At 41.0% G+C, this 22908-nt stretch overlaps 3 protein-coding genes across 4 annotated transcripts in view; 2 read left to right on the top strand and 1 right to left on the bottom strand.

The window, feature by feature from the left end:
- The window catches only part of LOC132139185 (ras GTPase-activating-like protein IQGAP1), a 62604-nt gene extending 60046 nt beyond the window's left edge, over positions 1-2558 (top strand). The window contains exons 36-38 of the mRNA XM_059547735.1: positions 938-1081; positions 1530-1638; positions 1780-2558. Of these exons, the coding sequence (XP_059403718.1) occupies positions 938-1081; positions 1530-1638; positions 1780-1893 (367 nt within the window). The 3' untranslated portion in view covers positions 1894-2558. The remainder of the gene's footprint in view (positions 1-937; positions 1082-1529; positions 1639-1779) is intronic.
- A 160-nt stretch (positions 2559-2718) lies between these two features.
- LOC132139169 (proteinase-activated receptor 1-like) lies at positions 2719-5623 on the top strand. The gene is made up of 2 exons (XM_059547734.1): positions 2719-2936; positions 3724-5623. Exons 1-2 carry the CDS (start codon positions 2867-2869, stop codon positions 4893-4895), a joined length of 1242 nt encoding a protein of 413 aa, XP_059403717.1. The 5' UTR covers positions 2719-2866; the 3' UTR covers positions 4896-5623.
- Positions 5624-7515: 1892 nt separating this feature from the next.
- The window catches only part of LOC132130168 (single-stranded DNA-binding protein 2-like), a 37721-nt gene continuing 22328 nt past the window's right edge, over positions 7516-22908 (bottom strand). The window contains exons 5-17 of one of the 2 annotated variants that reach the window (XM_059541847.1): positions 12097-12174; positions 10839-10898; positions 10683-10743; positions 10219-10286; positions 10067-10134; positions 9898-9946; positions 9781-9816; positions 9624-9678; positions 8414-8484; positions 8264-8342; positions 8052-8083; positions 7855-7953; positions 7516-7768 (exon numbers count right to left, since the gene is read on the bottom strand). In XM_059541847.1, coding sequence (XP_059397830.1) covers positions 7739-7768; positions 7855-7953; positions 8052-8083; positions 8264-8342; positions 8414-8484; positions 9624-9678; positions 9781-9816; positions 9898-9946; positions 10067-10134; positions 10219-10286; positions 10683-10743; positions 10839-10898; positions 12097-12174 — 786 coding nt within the window. In that variant the 3' untranslated portion in view covers positions 7516-7738. The remainder of the gene's footprint in view (positions 7769-7854; positions 7954-8051; positions 8084-8263; positions 8343-8413; positions 8485-9623; positions 9679-9780; positions 9817-9897; positions 9947-10066; positions 10135-10218; positions 10287-10682; positions 10744-10838; positions 10899-12096; positions 12175-22908) is intronic. The other variant, XM_059541854.1, reaches the window with a different exon arrangement.

Here is a 22908-nt window from a genome sequence, read left to right as displayed (position 1 = left end):
TGGCCGCTTGCGGCTGACTGCAAAAGGGAGTCAATCCCATAGACTTAAAATGCCAAACTTTACAGCAGGAAAAAACATGTTTACAGTCTGGTGCAAAAATTTATTTTGGTCTATATAGCTAATTTTGCCCTTCATGACAACTGGGAGGGTGGTGAATTTTTTTTTATAACTCATCTGTTGAAATTATATTAAGACTTAAAGTTCTGCATAATTAAGGGTGTGGCCACTTGAGTGACAGGTGGTTTGCTGCTGCTGACACTGCCGTCGCGTGCCGTCTGGCTTCAGCAAGTAGCTCCCGCCTTTTTACCCATTTTCAGTTGTCTGGGAGAGTCGCACGGTGACGCGCTGCCAAGATGGTGACGGCCCGCTCTGCACACTTTAAGCGTCAAAAACGCATTTCAGGAGACATCACCTGTAGACATGTACACTATGTCCATGTTTTTATACAGTCTATGGGGAAAACGCTATTTCTGCCGCTCCAAATGTCTTACTGCTGGCAGAGAATGAATATGCACTCTCAATAAGCCCATCTGCTGTTTTATATATTAATATTTTATTTTTTTTAAATAATGCTTAAACTGAAAATAGTTATTTTAAATGATTAAGATAACCTATTATCTTAATATAGATTTGAGTTGAGTTGAGGTACAGCACATCTGCTGTTAATATCAGTTTGTTTATCATTGTAATTAAATTTATGTAATTGCTCATTTATTTTATTTAACCTCATGACTAACTTATATCAGTTTGTCTATTTACCCTAATGTTTAAACATTTGGATAATTTTCTCATTTGTTATATTGATATCTAATGATTAGAGATCACAGAGTCACAATCGGGACCTTATACACAATAGCTTGAAAGGCACTTACTAGTGGTGTGGAAATTGGAAAGTGTCTACAGACATATAATTCATTGATGGTTGTTTCACCACCAGGAATTCACGAAGGTCCATTAAACTGGACAAAAAGGGAGAGGGGAAGGGCAGTAAGAAGTCCAAGGCCTCATCTCTGAAGTACACAGCAGCCAAACTGCATGAGAAAGGAGTCGTTCTGGAGATTGAAGGACTCCAGACTAATCAGTATGCTTTTTCCTCTTTGTACCATTTCTTTTCATACCAATGATAATAAATATTTGTATTCATAATTAATAACTTAACATTGTGTCATAATCAAATACATAATATCTAAACTAAAATATCTTATATCTAAAGTTATCCATCATGTTCTGCTCTTCCTCATGCAGTCCAAAGGGGAGTTTAGCCAACTATTTTTGCAATCTCTCAAGGCAGATCAAAAGAATATTAAAAATGTTATGTTTTAGTGCTCAGTGATTTAATTGTTTGTTATTCTCATCGTAATTCTTGTAATTCTTCGTAAGTTGTAAATTTGTCAATATCAGGAATATGTTCTGCTTATATAACGGGTGCTACCAGTCATTTTGCAACAATGAAATTATTTGCACTGTAAAATGTACAATATTAAACTCCACCTATTCCAGTACTTCAGTCAGTGTTTTGTACATTTCAGGTTAAAAAATGTCATGTTTGACATTTGCCCTTGTGAGGAAGTGGGCGACTTTGAGATAAAGGCCAAGTTCATGGGAGTTGAAATGGAGAAGGTGCAACTCCATTTCCAGGTCAGTTCCCAGGTGCACACAGAGCCTGCCACAAGCCACATAGTCACAGTTTTTCTCTTGGACATGCAGGATATTAGTTGTATTATGTGCAATTGCATTTATGGACAGACCAATAGAGAACTGTTTTGTGTTTTTTACCAGGACCTGTTGCAGCTTCAGTATGAGGGAGTTGCTGTTATGAAAATGTTCGACAAGGCCAAAGTCAACGTCAATCTACTGATCTTCCTTTTGAACAAAAAGTTCTATGGAAAATGAAAGTGAAAATATGTTCAGTGAAAAATGAGAAAAGTTTTCAAAGTCTCATTTTAGATGTTAGTCTACAAAAATTGTGCGAAAAGAACAGCTTGTGCCTTTGGTTTTTAGATGGGTTTGTAAATTATATTTCTCTGAGCATTCAGGGTATTTGTTTAACTGTGTTTGCAGGTCTTCTGTATTTAATTAACTATAAAATGAGATCTTACCATTCTAAGAATTATCACACATGCCAAGCTGTACATACATAGATTACTTTTGACTTAACATTTGAAAAGAAAGTTAATCAAACCACAATCAAAACAACAAATGTTCATGACATTTTTTTTTTAATTGTGTATTAATTATATTTTTAAATACAAGTGTAATTGAAATATCTATTTTATTGCAAGTAATGTATTGAATGCTGCAATGTTTTAATATCTTAGTAATTAATAAGATGAATGACTTAATGACTGATAATGCACTACTGCCATGTGGCTTTTAAATAAGATAAACCGGAGAAGACTGTCATGAACTACAGTAGTGCCTTTCATTTCTACATGCTCAAATGTGCATCTTTTTAGTTACCTATTAAACGGCATCAGAAGTTTTCAGTTAAAAATAAATAAACTGACAGTGTTCTGTACTGCGATGGATTAAATAAATACAGCTATCATACATCAAAACGTGTTTTTTTCCCTCCATATATATATATATATATATATATATATATATATATATATGCTGTAGATACTGTTAAGTAACCCCCCTAAAACCTGTATCAGCTAGTCCTGGTCTGTTGTGTTAGAGTAGGCGTTGACCTGCAGGAGACAGATGCGGGTGTGAATGTATTCACCCTCCAGTCTTGACTGATGTCTGAGGACTGCTGTTGAAATAGCGCGAGCTCAGGCTCTTTCAGTGTACAGTCTTTGCCGGGTTTGTTTGGAATTGCATTCTTTCATCATTTTTGAGCTGCACGTTTCATTCAGCCGTGATGTTGCGGATTGTGGTGTTGATGGGGCTGCTGGTTGCGAAGGGCTCTGCGACTGCGCTGCCCGAGAACGGTAAGTCATTTACAGCCTCTTTTGTTTGCACGTGAATCGATGTAAAGTATAATGAATTTAAGTAACTTGCAGTGCTTTGGAAGTGAGCATTACAATCCACTGCTAAAAAACGTGAAATGCAAGTTATTTAGCAGCTACTACATACTTTGGGACGCTAAATTCACCCTAAGCTCTTAGTTAATTTGTTAATAACCCGGCATTTATTTGGTGCTCCATTACTTAAGGCAAGACTAGGCTACTCTACCGGGAGTGTTCTTTAAAGTCTTGTTTAAATATGTTGAAACTAAGCACGAGCATTTATGAGCGTTTAATGAATTGCATTTTAAATGCCATGCACAACTAATCATAAAAATCCCTTATGAAAAAAAAAACTCAAACTAGGTTTGAAAGTGAATAAAAGAAAAATAGTTAAATTAATGTACAGTAAACTAAAAGCAATTTAACAAACTGTGAAATTTAACATTCATTTTAATTTATATGAATGTTAAAACCATGTGACCGAGAGTGGCTATACTTTGCCATTTTAATGCCATGCAGGAGTCACGGATTCCTCTCTGGAAATAAATTGTATATAGGCTTTAATGTAACTACGAAAAATTAGGTATCTATAGTCTGGCCAGGCAGAAAGACCAGATAAAAACAGTCTATGCTGTTATGTATGTACTATATACTTGCGGGGGTATTAGTATTTTTTATAGGCTATATAATAAGTAGCTTAATCATTATAATCAGGAATAATTAATGTTACAATTTTATTTTTTTTACCTAATGTTATTTATTTTCCCAGAAACGTTTATTCGGACATTTTCTGGTTTCTTCCTCACCGTCACCGATGAGCCCATTGATTACCTGGACGTGCAAGAGGAAGCCAGCGGCTCCGGTTCGGATCAAGTGCCCAAACCCAAGAAAGATCACCAACATCACGTGGCTAAGAAGACTTACCACATCTCTCCGGAGGCCTCCAGCTTACTCACAGGCCGCGTGCTGACCGCTGTCATCCCAACAATATACATTGTGGTGTTTATCATCAGCGCTCCTCTAAATCTGCTGGCGCTGGTCATGTTTGTGCGCAAAGTGAGACCGAAAAAACCGGCGGCGATTTATATGATCAACCTGGCTTGTGCCGACCTTCTGTTCGTCCTATTGCTCCCGTTTAAGATAGCCTACCATTACAACGGAAATAACTGGATATTTGGGGCTGGCATGTGTCGATTCGTCACGGCTGCTTTCTACTGCAACATGTACTGCTCTGTGCTGCTGATGATGTGCATTAGTGTGGACCGCTTCATGGCGGTCGTTTACCCGATGGACTCGCTCACCTGGCGCAGTCCGCGAACCGCGTCCATCGTGTGCGCCTCCATGTGGCTTTTGTCCATCGGCGGTGTGACGCCTTTGCTGATTTCCAGTCAAACCATTCACCTACCTGACCTGGGTATCACCACCTGTCACGACGTCCTTGACATCCACCACCTTCGCGAGTATTACCTGTATTTCTTCCCCATAATCTCTTCGCTTTTCTTCTTCATCCCGCTCATTTTTAGCACCGTCTGCTACGTGCGCGTCATCCAAGCGTTGTGCGCGGCCAACGTGGAAAACCGCGCGAAAAAAACGCGGGCCGTCTTTATGGCCGTAACGGTCTTTGCTGTTTTCGTCATATGCTTCGCACCCACAAACATCATTCTGTTGGCGCATTACGTGCAGTTCGCCCACAAGCACAACGATGCGTCTTACGCCGCGTACTTGGTGTCCACGTGCATCGGGAGCATCAGCTGCTGTCTGGACCCCCTCATGTACTATTTCGGGTCGTCTCAGTGTCAAAAACAGGTTCTCGCCTTTCTCAAGTGTCAGGGATCTTCAGGCATCGAAAACAGCGCACAGTTCACCAGCACCACCAGGTCAAGCAAGCTGGACAATTTTAAAAGCAGCGTGAGCAACCAGTACCGGAAGCTGATGGCATGAGCTGCCTGCTCAGAACCGGGCTGATTTGAAAGGAGTTTGAGGACTTTGCAGCTGGTCAGGGTGAGAGACCTTCTCAGACCAACTGTAGCAGGTTTCCAATGACTTTAAATCGTTTACTTTATCAAAACTGCGTTTCTCAAAAGCATCGGAAGCTTAAGTGGATAGTAGACCCATTGCCGCCAGTGGTCTCTGCGATCAACTTAGCCTCTGATGCATTTGGGAAATGCATCATGATGGTTGGAGTTGATTGCACTATAATTAATTGGAACTCGTGAATTATTATTATTATTATTCTTAACATTTCCAAGAAGATCCAAATGACCCTGGCACTTCAACCGTTTAATGCTTTTATAACGTCTTTGCTAATGTATAGATTCTTACTCTATTTTTGTATTCATTTGTTACCATTTCAAATAGCTATATACTTACCAATAAAATCATATTTACGTACCAGATACTTAATGTTTAGTAAAGAGAACAAAATTTGTATGTTACATTATTTCTGTTTATACTGTGATTTACATGATATGGGACCAGCTGGCTGGATTTTATGAAGTTGCTTGGTGAAAATTCTCTAAAACATTTACACCAGTTAACTGTGGGTTTATCTTCAGATAGATGTAACAGTATAGTACACCACTGTTAAAAAAATTTGAGTCAGAAAATGCATACTTTTATCTAGCAAGGATGCATTCATTTGACAGTAAAGACATTTATAATGTTAAAAATATACTGTGATTTTTAATTTTCTATTCATCAAAGAATCCTGAAAAATGTTTCCACGATGATACAGTGCAGCACAACTGTTTTCAGCATTGGTAATACTAAGAAATGTTTCTCCAGCACCCAGCATTAAAAATGATTTCTGAAGAATTATGTGACACTGAAAAATGCATCACAGGAATAAATAGCATTTTACATATCATTTTACATTTTAGTGAAAAGCATTTAAATTAAATGTATAAAAAAAAATCTTCCCGGTTCCAACCCTTATGACCCTTTAGTGTGTAAAGATGCAAATTATGTAAATTAAGGCTTCAAATCTTGTTTAAAAGTGCTCTGAACACTGATATTTTTATATTGGTTTGTCTCAGTCAAGCTATTTCACCAGAGACCTGATCAAATTTCATATAGCTAGAATATTAGTTGACTATCAACCAAGCAAGAATGTACAAGAATGACCAAAAAGGTTACAAACTCAAAAACAACTACAAATGGTGAAAAGGATTTTTATATCAGCATATCCAAATTCTTCACAGATAGCTGTATTAACAAGAACAAGTCCAACGTGACAAGAAATCTTGAGGTCAGTCCTAAAAATTTCAGGTTAGTCCATTATGTTTAGGTATTTACTGTACATTTGTCTTGTTTCAAAGCACAACTGAAATCAAGCCAAACTTTGGTTTGCCTAAATGTGTTTGATAAAGGGTGATTTTGTCAGTAACCGTTGTCTGATCAAATCCTTGTCTAAATGGGAAAATAATGCATTTAGTGAAGGCCTTGAAATATCAAGTTTCGTTCACTCAACAACAAAAATATTTTTTTCTGTTGTTCAATCATAACAAGGTATAATTGTGTAAATGATCTAACAGTGGAGGAAGTCACTATATGGGATACTGAGGGCTTCTTGGTATTCTAGGACAGGAAAAAAAGCTTTTACATAAAAAAGGTACATAAAAAATACTTGTGGAAAGATTCAAGAATTTAAAAATGTATTAAAGGCAGGGTAGGTAATACATGTATAAACAACTTTCTTCCAAATTTGTTTAAACTTTCTATATATATATCAATGCATAATTAAAATGTAAGTACTCTGATAAAAAGAGTATAAAAATCGAGTGACTCTAGACCCTTTAATCTGTATTAAACACAGCTCATTATTTCCATTTCGGGACGAAACATAGGATTGGCTTAGGCGACTGTCACTCTCTCGCAACCATGGCAACCACCCTTTTGCCACACATGACCTGCCCACTTGCGCGTGCACGTTTGATTTGAGGAATTCAACAGGCACGGATCCTAGGAATACCAAAACAATGGCAGAGAAACAGCAAGCAAAATTCACAGTACCGGCCTATGCAGTTAGTGAAGGCAAACCAGGCAAAAAAAGGAAGACAGTAACAGTACAAGAAAAGGCAATGAACAAAAAGTCTTTGGATAAATAAAGAAATAAAACGCGAGTTAATATCGGCGTGGCTTTCCAGCGATGGCGAGAACTGAGGGAACTCAAGGGGCTGAAAAGTGACTCCTTGATGGCTTTATTTCTGCTGGACAGGTAAATCTTTCTTTTTGTATTTTGATCATACATATTTTTTCATGAAGCATGTGTCATTAGCACACGTAGCTGCGTAATATAGCTAACATAACATTACTTAGCGAGCCGTAGTAGAGGCTTTGGAAGGAGCCCAGAAGAGAGGGGGTGGAGTGAATGGAAATAATGAGCTGTCTTTAAAACAGTCGTGAGAGGTCTACAGTCACTCGATTTTTATACTTTCTTTTTCAGAGTACTTACATTTTAATTATGTATTGATATATAAATAAAGTTTAAACAAATTTGGAAAAAAAGTTTTTTATAATTTTTTTTACCTACCCTGCCTTTAAGCCCTGTGTGAATCCAAACAGGAGACGGGACATATTAACCATGGAATGTTGAAAAAGCTTCTTTTAAGTGTTTCAGCTTCCTTTCATGGCTTGCTTATGTTTATTTCTGATTTGGTGTAGGATGACGTCACTAATTCACAATAGTTCACCAAAAACAAAATGAGTCGAAAATCTAAATAGTCGGCTGGGAGAAGATTCAGTTTTTTGCTGAACACGGTGAAAACTACTCCTGCGCTGTCCTCTCACACACTCATTGTCATGTTTGGAGAATACTGCAAGACAGGAAGGTAGTTTGAATTACATCTGCTGCTGTATTTAACACAAACGATTCTACAGAAAAGGCTTTCTGCATACATACGCTTTCACTCTGAAATGGGTTGAGGAAGTTGCCGCCCATTTCTCCATCATCTCTTGGTGTGCCAGGCTGATTATTCATGCTGAGGTTTCCTGGTGAGCTCTGATGTGAGTGAAAATTGAGTTTAAGAACACTAAACACAAATGAATTTCAGATAAATGTCTAAATGTCTGTCAAAGTGGTACGGAAATGTCCTGTACCTTTGGGAGGCTTTCAATGTCACCAGATCCTGCTGTTGAAAGGAGGGAAAAGGAAAAGACTTCAGAGAATTCAATGAAAAGTAGTAAAGGTGGGAATGTGCAAATGGATGGAATATATGTATATATATGTATATATGTTTGTTATATGTATGTATATATATATATATATATATATGTTTGGCATTGTGTTGTGTCTGTAAAATCTGTCTTACCTAATGAACCATTCATATGATGAGGCTCCATGCTTGCCATGCTGCCTATTGGGCCATCAGGACCCGAACCCAATGGAAACTGAAAGGAAAAATACCATAAGAAAAACAATATACTTTATACAAATATACTTAAAAATTGCCAAGACTCACATTTGGTCTGTTTCCATTTGGAGGGACTGAGCTGATCAAGCTGTACATGTTGTCACTTGAGTTGTTTGACTCTAAATCAATATTGTACATCACATTAGTTATGAATTTTTAGCTAAAGACAAAATAAATGACTTGGTATAGGTCAAGAATGAATTGTCTTACACTAAACAGCACACAAATACTGGGTTCAATAATTTTTTTGATCCATATATTAAATATTTGAAGTATAACGAAATACTGATTAAAAAGTATTGAATAAAATATTAGTCTATTTATAAACTTGCCTCATTCAAGAAGAATATGTGATGCTGTCTTTTTAGAATTTGAACTAATCGACATGTAGGAAGAAGGCATGCACAAGGCTTTACAGAGCACTTTGGATTTTAAGTTGTTAAAAGTGAAAAAAAAGTGACATGACATTCAGCCAAGTATGGTGACCCGTACTCAGAATACGTGCTCTGCATTTAACCCATCCAAAGTGCACACACATAGTGAACACACACCCGGAGCAGTGGGCAGCCATTTATGCTGCGGCACCCGGGGAGCAGTTGGGGTTTCGATGCCTTGCTCAAGGGCACCTCAGTCGTGGTATTGAGGGTGGAGAGAGCACTGTACATACACTCCCCCCACCCACAATTCCTGCCGGCCCGAGACTCGAACTCACAACCCTTCGATTGCGAGTCAGACTCTCTAACCATTAGGCCACGACTTCCCCACACTAGTTAGTGCTAGTCATCAGCCTCGTCTGATGCATGAGGGACACAAACATGGAAAAACTTCAGGAGCGTCGAAGTCTTCATTGGATTGGTTGAATTATATGAGAGACATGAATGTTGTGTTCTTTATCGTTTCGCCTGGAAACAAAACTGCTGTGGCGTCAAACCCCCTCATGAAAGAAAAAAGACGTCGAGTTTATAACTGTGACAATGAGGGCTTATCAGGATCAACTAAACGCTGGATAATCAATGGTATGTCAAATATTTAAAGTTTCACGGCATGCAATCTTTAAAATACGTCCGAGAGTTTTAAACACCGGTCCATTATTGTGGCGACATTTCCACGCCACGGAACGTCCTGCTGAATGAAACAAAATGTGATTGGTTGTTTGACATGTCAGTCAAACGGCCTCATCGGAGGACCTTGGCCAATGAAAGCTGCCATAGATTCTATGCAGGACTAGTATTGTGCTGACTGATCCCGGATCTGTTACCTGCGGGACTGGGCATGATGGGTGTGCCTGGAGGGCCGCCTCCTGCTGGGGGTCCCTGCAAACACACTGATTCTGCTTATTCAGATGACCCAATGTTACCTCAGACAAGGTAACTACAACAACAACAAAAAACCGTGGACAACATTACATTACTTACCGAATAACTGCCTGGAGATGCAGATGAATAAGGGATCTGTGGAGAGAAAGTACTGGTATCTATATTGTTTAGGATATAAGACTATATCAGTTACCACATGCCATGTTTAGAACTAACCGAATTGTTATTTAGAGGATTTGGCCATGATCTTCCTCCTGCAGGACCCCTTTACTCAACAGTATACAAATATACAGTGTTATACAATTTATACAGTAGTACAATAGGGATTCTGACTTAAAGGGATAGTCCATCCAAAAATGAAAACATGAAAGAAGAATACAATTACATGTTAATCCCAGGCATCCCGGGTCCCACTAGGGCATTTAGGGGAGGTCTCATCCCACCACTATAGTTCTGGAACACCAATTATAACCAATAACACATTATAGTAAAGTTTGTGCTTTTACAAATGTACCTAATTATCCATGGATAGCTCACCTGTGGTCCAATAGGAACCATTCCTCGAGGGGTCATCCGCTGCATGGGCCCAGTCATGTTGGGAGGGCCTTACAAATGGGAAAAGGAAGCAAATGTAACTGAAGTAAACCTCACTCCCCTGATCTCAAGAGGCACCCCAGGTAGAGGCATTGGTTGTTAGCTTGTCCACCTCACCCGTCGGCGACTAGGGTTCGAGTCCCGTTTGGAGCGTGGCAGATCGTACCAGAGGGATCACGCAAACAGGTTTCATATTTCATAACTTGATGTATTATTATGGCTGTTAACAGAATCTACACACTTTCTTTTCACAATTTCTATAAATTTGGGAGGATATCTGTTAAACTTGATAATAAAGTTATCCAAAGTATTTCATAAAGAAACACACGAGTTGTAGAAGTGTCTGTGTGGACTTGATTATATTGCATGTATTTCAATATTTACACAGTTGTTTGTATTTTAAATACCTGGCTGCCTTGTAAGATCTATCCCACTGGGTAGGAGCATCTGGTTCCCAGGCCCCAAAGCCTGTTCAAAACAAACTAGATTGAAGTACTGAACTATTTTTTGAATGCACTGATCGAGTCAAGTCAAGTAAAGACAGAATATATGAGTGAAAATACCTGATTGGGTATTCTGAGAGAACCTCTGGGCCCACCTGGGTATCGAGGAGACATAAACTGCTGAGCAAACACAACAACAGAGAACAACTGATCAATTCAATCCATATCACACAAGCAGGCAAACCAGAGCAACCATAAATCACACCACCAGATGGCAATAGTGTATTTGTTTTTTTAAATCTGCAATTCAAGCTCTTGGATCAGATGTTTACCTTCACTGCTGAAGTCAAATGATCTGGGTTAAACTTCATCATCAACATAAGTGGCTTTAATTCATCACTCAATGTAAAAATCACAAAAGTTCACATGAAATCAAACAATGGCCCTATTTGCTTTTTAAATGCATATTCTTGGTCTTATTTGAATGCAAGTACATAAACCACCATAGACAATGAGGGGGACAAGTGCCCCCAATATATAGAAATGTCCAAATTGTCCACCCCAGTGCTTGAATGTAAAAAAAAACGGACGAACCAGGAAATGTTTTGCATTTTTACATACAAAAATAAGAGTGAATGTGTGCATATTTTAAATTATTATTTTGCAAATAGTTCAAAATGATCACTTCCCTACTAGACCTAACCCTAGCATTTCCTTTACTGTTCTATTTCTTAATACTTCCTTTAAAAAAGGTCCACATTTCTGGTAAGCAGAGATGGGCACAAATACATACAAATGTATTTAAAAAATACAAATACAAAATCAAGTGTGGAAAAATGTACTTAAATGCAAATTAAGCATTATCACTGATGTACACACAGTCAAGCCTTTATGCATTTGAAATTCTCCTTAAAAAAACACAGCATATTATAAAAGATAATTAAACAAATAATTGAAAAGTCACACATCTTTTCTTTCCAAAAAAAAAAAAAATGAAAGTATGGAAATCCCTTGCATAATCTGCTGTTTCAGACATCCACACATAGTTTTCAGGGCCTGAATAAATATTTAATTGCCCCATTCATTCATAATCTATCCTGACTCAGCACTGTCTCGGATCAACCACAGAGGTAGAACATTTCTCTATTCACATTGACATCATCTGAATTTATTGTTTCCAAGCCACTTTTTTTGTTCAGTTTCAGTCATTCAATGAACTTTATGAATAAGATATATTTATTCAAAAAAATAAAATAAATAAATAAATCTGAAAAATCTGTTTATCAAACTAGATTAGTGAGCTGTACAAAGTGCAATACTTGTAATGTGTGTGTGTGTGTGTGTGTGTGTGTGTGTGTGTGTGTATGTGTGTGTTTACCTGAAAAAATCCTGGGGGCAAAGGCATACCATCTCCAGGAGGACTTCCAATCACCGGACTTTGTGTCGCTGCTGCACTCTACAGGACACACACACACATACACAAAACTCTGATAAAAAAATCCTTAAATAGCCTCTAAGGAAAACAGCATAAAGGACACAGGAAGATTGTAGAAGAGTCGGATGTTACATATCACATGTTACATATCGCTTTGATAAAAACATGCATGTTATAAATAATCTGAAAATGAAAGGACATTTTGAAGTAATAAACCAACAGCAGAAATGACTTTCAAAATCAGCACTGTATAAAAATTGCGGTTTGTTTTTATGGCCAGACAAATTACAGTACCCTACAAAGTCACATGCAAATGTCACTGCACAATTAGCACAGGCACACTGTGAACACATTAAGCATGAAGAGCATAATGCATTTCCAAAAGACACTTATATTTGCAGCAGAGGTGACTACAGAGAGGGAGGTCATTAAACAGCCATCAGTACACAGATGTAACAGCTTCACCTCATGTCTGATATCACCTGCTCTAGCAATAACATGCACACACAAACACACAAAGCTAAAGCTTGAACAATGAAATGAAATATGATACAGTGGGAAGACATAGACACTGAGAAGTTGCACCTTCTGGCAAACACATTTTGTCCACTGAATAATTAACAGCACTAGTGTTGATGTACTAAAGTTTCTCTGGGGGTTTAGGCTTTCTACTCATTGGAAATGGAAGAAAAGCAACTGCTTTCCCCTGTTTGCCCCTACATACACTCACATCAGTTACCTGACCATACTAGACCATACCCAGTGCCATGTACCCAAGGGTAATAATGGCCGATCAGTCATTATGTATTTCATCCCAAAAAACAAAACAAAAAAAAAACACACATTAAGATTCAAACAATCACATTTTAGGGACAGACACTGCACCAGCATATTCAAGTTCATTGAAAATTATTTATCCTAAATGAACATTTTAAACATATCTTTTCTTACTTTGTAAAGAAACAGCTATACTATATACACAGTACATAGCCAATATGTTCCAGATTTTTGAGATTTAAGCCTGCAGCAGCTCTCTCTGTCTCTAAGTTCATACATTTCCATATTTATTAGATTTGCTCCTTCTGTCTGAAATAAGGGAGCAGTGTGTGTGTGTGTGTGTGTGTGTGTGTGTGTTTGAGAAAGAGAGAGAGAGAGAGAGAGAGAGAGAGAGAGAGAGAGATTCCTCCAGTGGCTGGCTGGGTAGAGAGACTTTCTCTACTCATTAGAATGGAAAGTCCCCTCATCTTGACTTTCTCATCAGCTGTATCAGGACAACATCCCTATTGCTCACACTCAGAGAGAGAAATGATTCTACTCAGATCAAATGAGAGAAACAGAAAGCATTAGGTCCAGGTTGTAATAACTCTTACGTGGGGGATCAATGAGGTAAAGGAAAACGCCTCAAGGTTACGTATGTAACCCTAGTTCCTTGAAGGAACGAGACGCTGTGTCTAGCGCTTTGGGGAACGTCCCTGACGAGACCGACTCTGAATATCGTGTGCAATCCGTCCATCGGAAAGGCGTGACGTCACGGGTGGGGTGACGTAGCGACCAGGAAGCTATAAAAGCACGTGCCGTGCAGCTGGCCTCAGCTTCGAGTAGGGAAGCAAGCGCCGGCAGGGGTGCCGGGAGTATGGCTTTGCGACGCAGCGTCTCGTTCCTTCAAGGAACTAGGGTTACATACGTAACCTTGAGGCGTTCCTTTTCAGGAACTCGAGCTGCGTCTAGCGCTTTGGGGAACGATGTGCCAACGCTGCCAGACTTCCAAATCCCTGCCTAGTGTGTATCCGAAGAGCACAGCTAAGACGAGAGAACAGAAGAGCCCGGCGTGGCTCGCATGTCAAGATTGTAAAATCGGACAAATGTGGAGGGCGTGGACCACCCCGCAGCGTTGCAGATGTCCAAGAGGGACACACCTGCTGAGAAGGCCTTGGAGGCCGCCATACCCCGAGTAGAGTGAGCCTTGGCCCCCAAAGGAGGGGGAAGACCAGAGGACTCATAGGAGACGTTGATAGCCTCGACTATCCAACGACTAAGGGTCTGCTTGGTGGCAGGAGAACCCTTGTTAGAAGGATCATAGCAAACAAGCAGTTGGTCGGATTTTCTCCACAGGGCAGCTCTGTGGACGTATGCGTCCAGTGCTCGCACTGGACACATACAGTTTAGCTTCTCTTGGTCTGGCTCCCGAAAGGGAGGAGGACAGAAGGCCTGCAGTACGATAGGTTGTGGTGTGACAGAGGGAACCTTCGGAACATAACCCGCTCGAGGGTGTAAGAATGCTTTGGCCATACCAGGGGCAAAGTCTAGGTAGGTAGGGGCCACCGAGAGGGCCTGGAGATCTCCAACTCTCTTTAGAGAGGTGATTGCCAATAACAGGGCAGTTTTAATTGTTAGATGTCTGTCTGAGATGTCTTGAATTGGCTCGAATGGAGCTTTACAAAGAGCCTCTAGCACCACAACCAAATCCCAGGGGGGAACACGGGACCGTACTGGAGGTCTCAGCCTCAGTGCACCTCGGAGGAAACGTGTAACTAGGGGGTGTCTACCCACTGACTGATCATTGAAAGGGACATGGAAAGCAGCTATGGCCGCCACGTAAACCTTTAAGGTGGAGTGGGATAACCCCGCAGAGAGCCTGGCTTGTAAAAACTCCAGAACTGTACCAACTGGGCAGTTTGCTGGGTCAAGCTGGCGGTCTCTGCACCATGAAGTGAAGAGTTTCCACTTCAGGGCGTACAGTTTCCTCGTAGCGGGAGCTCTGGATTGGAGTAGGGTCTCAACAACCTCGGTTGAGAGACCAGCTGCTAACAGTTGTGCCCCCTCAGGGGCCACACCCACAGCTTCCACAACTCCGGGCGAGGGTGAATTATCATGCCCTGCGCCTGTGAGAGTAGGTCTGTCCTGATCGGTATCTCCCACGGAGAGCCGTCGAGGAGCGAGACTAGATCTGAGAAACATGGTCGGCCCGGCCAGAACGGGGCTACTAATAACAGACGGACCCCGTCCTGGCGTACTCTCGCCAGAACTCCCGGGAGCAGAGCGATAGGGGGAAAAGCGTACAGACGAAGCCTCGGCCAGGTCTGTACCATAGGGTCCAGTCCCAGAGGAGCTGGATGAACTAGAGAGAACCAGAGGGGACATTGCGATGTCTCCTGAGTCGCAAAGAGGTCCACCTGGGCTCTGCCAAATACTCTCCATATCTGCTTCACCACCTCGGGGTGAAGCATCCATTCCCCGGGCCTCGGCCCCTGCCTCGACAGTATGTCTGCTCCCACATTCAACCTCCCAGGAATATACACTGCTCTGATCGAGAGGAGTTTGCCCTGGGACCACAGAAGGATCTGGTGTGCCAGCTTGTACAAGGGGCGCGAACGCAGACCCCCCTGGTGATTGATATAAGAGACCACTGATGTGTTGTCGGTGCGCACCAACACATGGTGACCTCTCAGGTCTGGGAGGAAATATTTCAATGCTCGATAGACTGCTAGCATCTCTAGGCAATTGATGTGCCATGTCAGATGGCGATCGCTCCACAGACCGCGGGCAGGGTGGCCACTCATGATCGCACCCCAACCGGTGAGGGACGCGTCTGTCGCTAGCGTTACACGGCGACAAGGAGCTCCCAGCACCGTGCCCTGATTCAAGAACCAAGGTTTCTTCCACATGTCTAAGGCACGAAGGCACCGCCGTGTGACCTTGATAACTCGAAGTGGATTTCCCCTCGGGGAAAAGCCCTTGGACTTGAGCCACCACTGTAGGGGTCTCATGTACAGCAGGCCAAAAGGTATCACGTTGGACGCAGCTGCCATCAGCCCTAACAATCTCTGGAATTGTTTGACAGTGAGTGACTGGCCTTCTTTGACTCTCTCGACTGACGTGAGGATCAACTCGATCCGAGCAGGAGACAAGCGTGCCTGCATCGTGGTCGAATTCCAAACTACGCCTAGATAGGTGGTTCTCTGAACTGGAGAAAGTACACTCTTCTTGGCGTTTAGTCTCAAACCCAGCTCCCCCATGTGTGCGAGAACGACATCTCGATGTCGAACCGCCATCTGCTCTGATTGAGCTAGATTTAACCAATCGTCGATATAATTTAGAATGCGGATGCCCTGCATACGGAGGGATACCAGAGCCGCATCTACACATTTCGTGAACGTGCGGGGTGAGAGTGCGAGGCCAAAGGGAAGTACTCGATATTGATAAGCTTTGCCCCCGAAAGCGAACCTCAGAAACCTCCTGTGTTGTGGAAGGATGGATATGTGGAAGTATGCGTCTTTGAGATCTATTGTGACAAACCAGTCCTCGGATCTGATTTGAGCTACAACCTGATTGACAGTGAGCATTTTGAACTTCAGTGGCATAACTGAGCGGTTCAGGAGACGTATGTCTAAGATCGGACGCAACCCCCCATCCTTCTTTGGAACTATGAAATACCGGCTGTAGAATCCGGATTCCCTGTCTAGAGGAGGGACCACCTCGATGGCCTCCTTCCTTAATAGGGTATTCACTTCTTGTTCCATAACCAGAGCCTGCCGGGGGCCGACCACAGTCGGTGTAACCCCGTTGAACTTCGGTGGTGGATGACCGAACTGAATGCAATAGCCTCTTTCTATTGTACGCAGGACCCACTGAGATACATTTGGCAGTAGCTTCCACGCTGCTAAATAATCTACTAAGGGAATCAGTCTCTCGAGACTGACCTCTGGTGTAAGAGGCCCCCGAAGGGGCGGCGAGCATCCCAGCTCCGCTGCGCTCACGGGCGAAAATAACTGGGAGTAGCGCTCGCTGGAGGCCCCGACTTTCGCTCTTTCGCCCTAGAAGCCCCCGACTCAGAGCGTGGATGGGGCCCTCGGTCCCGACGTGGGGGAGCACGAGCGGCGACACTCTGTTTTTGTACTTCCCGGTATGAGGAGCCGGTAAGTGGCGTGGTCATCTCCCGCCCAGATGCACCACGAGAGCGACGAGGGAGGATACTCTGGAACGCCGCCGCCTGTTTGCGTGCCTCCTGGAACCTGTCGACGACAGTGTTGACTGTGTCGCCAAACAGGCCCGAGGCTTGAAGCGGGGCGTCCAGGAGGCAGACCCTGTCTCTTTCTTTTATCTCTGACAGGGTCAGCCACAAATGCCTCTCCGCGGCCACTAAGGCTGCCATAGACCGCCCAATTGCGCGAGCGGTCTCTTTAGTGGCGCGGAGGGAGAGATCAGTGGTCTTTCTGAGTTCTTCTATATCTCCAGACTTAATCCCCTCCCCCTCATCGACATCTCTCAGCAGGTCAGCCTGATAAGCTTGAAGGACTGCCATAGTGTGAAGGCAAGCCCCAGCCTGACCTGCTGCCACATAACCTTTGCCCACTAGCGATGATGTAACTCGAAGAGGCTTAGTGGGCAATGTCGGAGCCTTAAGAGACGATGCCGAGCCGGGCGACAGATAGCCCGCGAGCGTCTGTTCGACCCGTGGCATCGCTCTATAACCCCGCTCTCCCAGCCCCATCACGTTGCCATAATATAGTGAATCGGGGCCGAAGAGGCGGGTTGAATAAGGGTGGTTCCACGATCTCGATAACTCATCGTGGAGATCGGGAAAATATGGAAGGCTCCGACGTGGAGGTGGTTGCCTCGGCCGCAGAAAGCGTTCGTCTAGTTTGCTTCTCTGCGGCTCGGTTTGTTTTTCAGCAGGCCATTCGATTTTTAATTTATCTACTGCTCGCATAACCACCTCCAACAGCTCCTCATACTGGGGCGACAGGGGTGGCGAATCCCCAGCAACCGACTCCACATCGACCTCCTCGGAGGAAGAGAGGTGAAGAGTTGATCCCTCACCCTGGGGGGAAGAAACCGACGAGCGTGCTTCCGAACCCAGGGTTTGGGCACCGGATCTGGCAGATGAGGAAGGAGATAAGGACTGGCCCGTCTCCATTCCCTCTGACAGATCCACCTGCGATCCCCACGAGTGCAGCAGCCGCTCTGCCTCGGCAGAAGCAATCGCAATCGCTCGCAATGCGGACAGTCGGCCCCCTCGAGAGCCGACTCAGCGTGCTTCGATCCCAGGCAAGCCACGCACAGACTGTGTGTATCCCCGCTCGTAATGTAGCGAGGACAGGGAGGAACACACAATCTATAACGTGGCTTGGAATCGCCCTTCATATGTTTGGTCTTTTGCTTTTGTTTTGGCATATTGAGCTGTTTTAGCGATCTTTTAATGGCTAAGGGACAGACAACAATAAATAGGACCAACGGGACAGACTTTTGACATGCACACACAGAGCGCTTGCTGACAGACGCGAAGCTGAGGCCAGCTAGACGGCACGTGCTTTTATAGCTTCCTGGTCGCTACGTCACCCCGCCCGTGACGTCACGCCTTTCCGATGGACGGATTGCACACGATATTCAGAGTCGGTCTCGTCAGGGACGTTCCCCAAAGCGCTAGACGCAGCTCAAGTTCCTGAAAAGGAACTGGAATTCTAAATGGAACATAAACCAAAGTGTAAAGAAGGGCTACCTTGAAGACAGTAAAGGCTAGTTTCAGTATAGTATAGCAGCGAACCAGGTGTGTCAGTCAGAACATGACAGAGGGGGAAGCAATTTGCTTGAACTGATTTATTATGGCAAACAAGTTAATAAAAGCATCAAAGGGGAAAGCCAACCATTAACATGCACATAATCAACATATACTTCAATGCACAGTAATGTGCAATTATGAGTGATAGATAATAGGTCGGGCATCCTGAAGTAGAATCAAGGGAAGTACGATGGTCTGATAACTGATGAAGGTGCTGGAGCATGTGAAGCTCAGGTGCTTTTATAATATGTGGGCAAAGTTCTTCCTTGAATGAGTTCTACCCTTACCAAAATGTAGTATACTTTAAGTTTATTCAAGTACAGTTCAAGTATATTTTTAAGTATACTTTATGTAGCAAGTTTACAAATATCAGTGTTCTAGTAGTATACTTGTAAGTGTACTTTTTCAATACTCCTTGGGACTAAATTGAACCACTTTCTAGTATATAAAAGTATACTTTTAAGTATACTTTAAATATAACAGTAGCAAACTTTGACTACACGACTAGTTTACCTCTATGTTTGTAGTTTGTACTGCAATTATACTAAAAGTGAACTTATAGGTTTACTGATAGTTTACTAGTTAAATACTTTGTACACTTTTAAGTATAGTCTCAGCAAACTACTAGTTTAGTAGTTTTATACTGCAAGTATACTCATAAGTTTTCTTTGAGTGAACTTTACATCATACTTTAAGTATACTACTATGTACCTATTTTAGGTTTGAATTTGTATATATTTTGTTGTATGAACATATAAAAAAATCAAAAGAAAGAACAGAATCTGCTTGTAAACAAAAACATTTTATTCTATCTTCATGCATTCTTTTTTTAAACACTTTAATGTGGGTAAGTTTCATAAAAAATAAAGAAATTACCTTTTTGAACAAAACGCTGAAAAAAGACTATGAATTGGATTCAGAATGATAATCAAAAATGGAAGGAGATGGAGTCAATCAACACCCCAAAACTTGACTGTAATTATTACCTCTTCAGCGGTCGACATTTTATACAGTTTTGATGCTGTTTCATGTCAGATGATCGTGTTCGATTACATGTTTTACTATCACTATTACATGTTTCTTTTTTCTTCTTCACTTGTGTTTTTTTTTTGGAAATTATGTGCAGAACATGTGTACTAGCGCCCTCTACTGTATAATAATGAAAACACGGATTCTAGGAGTATAGAATTTTTATAAGTCAAGTATACTTAAATGTCATTTTAAGTATATTTCTGAGGAGTACATAAAGCCCATTTCTGAGAAGTATATAAAAAGTAAACTAAAAGCAAACTTTCCTATTTTCAGTTTAAAAGAAGTGTAATAATACTATGGAAGGATTTTCCGGACTATTTTCAAATGGAATTTCAAATTGTATTTTCATTTACGTTTTCAAAATGTGGACGCATAAATTGTGACATAATCCAAATGCAAATGCAAATCTTGCATTACTGTTTGCATTTTCGCTAGAGGGATAGTGCTACAGCACACTTAAGTCTTCTTATTTTCCTTTTGCACACAAAGAGTGCAGTACACTTAAACTAACCAAACAATCCAAAGATATTCATCTATTGAAATACAAAAACATCAAATTCACACACATAAATTCATCCAAAATACAAGCACTATTTATAATTAAGGAAATCACATTTAATCAAATAACAAATCCTGTTCACTATTTCAACTGACCTATTTTACTCTCATTTTCACATCTCACATGTGACTTGTTACATAAGCTCCCCCGAGAGGCAACAGAAATAGTGACAGCTGAAGCTGAGCCATGTGTATAGGATTGTAAGATTAGACTTTAAAGGAAGCCGAGAACACAGACAGACCAATATAACAACAGGAAATATACTAGTGATACAGACAGGAAGGAATACTAGCTGCCCTCCTCTATTAATCTCTCCCTCGCTCACCACATCTATTCATCCCGTCATGCCATTTGACACTTCCTGTGCATACCAAATAGAAATGCAGAAATTTTTTACAAAACAAAACAAACACAAATTTTTTTTAATGTGGATTTATATAGGTAGAAAGTAATGTACTTTCTATCATATATAGTCCTAAATAGAATGTTTTAATCTGTTGTGATTTATGGTGGGGATATTTCAGCTACTCATTCTTTATCAGGGTTTCTGCAGGATTTTTAAGCTCAAATTTAAGACTTTTTAAGAGTTTTTTTAAGATCTGCACAAATAAAATGAATACCATATGAGTGGGGTAAGGCAATGTCTATAGTAACAGACTGTAAAAACTGGACTTACAGTTCAGATACAAGTTTTCACAAAAACAAAACGTTTTATAAATAAATTTTACTGTTTAGATTTTTATAATGCATTATCTTCTTATCGACCCACCAGTTCATATTTACAGCTCTGTGTGTTTGCAGAGTAATTTTCACATTGGTCTGAACAAAAACAACCCCAATTCAGTGTTGCTACGATACCTGAGGCTGCAGTTTCAGGACCACAGTTAGGACCCCATTTCTACTAAGACCCTATTTTTGTGTGACAGCGCCATCTAGTCAATTATATTCCAACAGAGGAGACCTGATTCAAACATCAAAGAAACAAATACAAAGACTAGATTAATGGAAACGATACATTTTTTATATTTCCATCTTATTTTTGGTGTGAACTTGAGTGTGTGAGGCAATGTCAGCAAAGTCCATTTAGCTTATTTAGCTGTGCAAAACATTTCATTTTGCTGCTGGATGATGTAAACTAGTTTTTGTATTCAAATTATTTTACATTTCTAAATGTACTAATTAACATATTCATTTGTACCGCAACTGTTTTACTGTTTACTGCATTTTAAGTGTGTCTCACATCAGATGTGAAATGCTGCGCTGCGGCTAATTAATACATACATATATATATATAGATATATAGATATTTATAGAGAGAGAAAGAGAGAGAGAAAACTATAAGGTCCTAGAAATGCAGTCCTGAAACGCTGCTTTTGGACCAGCAGAAATATAACAAAGCAGTGCAGCAACAGACTTTGAAACACGCAGTACTCGTGTTTATTTAATGAAATCATCACCTATTGAAGTTTAATCGTCACACTAAGCCATATCACAATTCTGTTCTTTCTGTCCTCAAATTTAAGACCTCCTAAAATCATTATTAAGACTTTTGTGTACAATTTAAGGCTTTTTATGGCCTTTAATTTGATACAACTAAATTTAAGACTTTTTAAGACATTTTAAGGACCCACAGGAACCCTGTTTATGCCAGTAGGTGGTAACAAGTGACTCATGTGCATAAATACTGTGATTGTTTCCAATAATCAAAGTAAGGACATAATTGCATTATGATGCTTACATGTCAAGAGTACAGCTCTTCACTCCCATTTACATGCAATTTCCATTTTTTTGTATTATTTGCAAAGAATTGTGGTTATTTTTTATTGCGGCCATTATTCACATACCCTACTGCACAGCGCAAATGATGAACTCAGAAAGATTACGTGTGTTACTGGCCACTGTTTTAATTTATTTATGACTGTTTTTTTTGTGTTTTTTTTACAAAACACTTTTGTATGGTTGTATTGCATGCTTTTCGTTTCCATAGAAATATAATGGTAATTCACAACAGAAATGTGATAGCAATGCCATACAAACTGATGATAGACTGACAGCAACTGACAGACACAACACAAAGTGCTTACTTAAAACCTGTTAACCTGCACCGGGACACTGGCGCACTGAACGCTCTTTGTTTGCATGTGTCAGTATTCATTAATAGATTGAATGAAACGGGACAAAATTCATCAATACAAACTATATATCATTATAAATGTCTAAGCCTCAAACATCCATGACAGATCGCTGCTTTTCAAAGGAAAGCTTATAAGGAATGTATTTGCTAAATTTGTGTAAGCAGTACACATCAAAACATGCTTGCATAACGCAGTACATACCAGATTCGTTATAATAACGAGTAATAAACACATCCACAGGTGTAAATCATAGACTGTAAAAAATATGGACAAAGCGTCTGTGACGTCACCCATAGACTTTCTGAAGAACGGGTTTGAAGCCGTTTATGGGGGGTATGGGCTGCGCCATCTTGGAAAATCTTGGGAAATCCTAACCCCGCCCACCTTCTGACGCAGCACGCTTCACTCAGCTCGCTCTGCAAATTCGGTTATCTCTGTGTATATTTTAGGCAACGAAATATGTTATAAAA

The sequence above is a fragment of the Carassius carassius genome, chromosome 4 (assembly GCF_963082965.1).
Source record: "Carassius carassius chromosome 4, fCarCar2.1, whole genome shotgun sequence".
In the NCBI taxonomy this organism is placed as follows: domain Eukaryota; kingdom Metazoa; phylum Chordata; class Actinopteri; order Cypriniformes; family Cyprinidae; genus Carassius; species Carassius carassius.
Note: the sequence above shows the minus strand (reverse complement) of the source record. Positions and strands in the feature narration are given on the sequence as shown.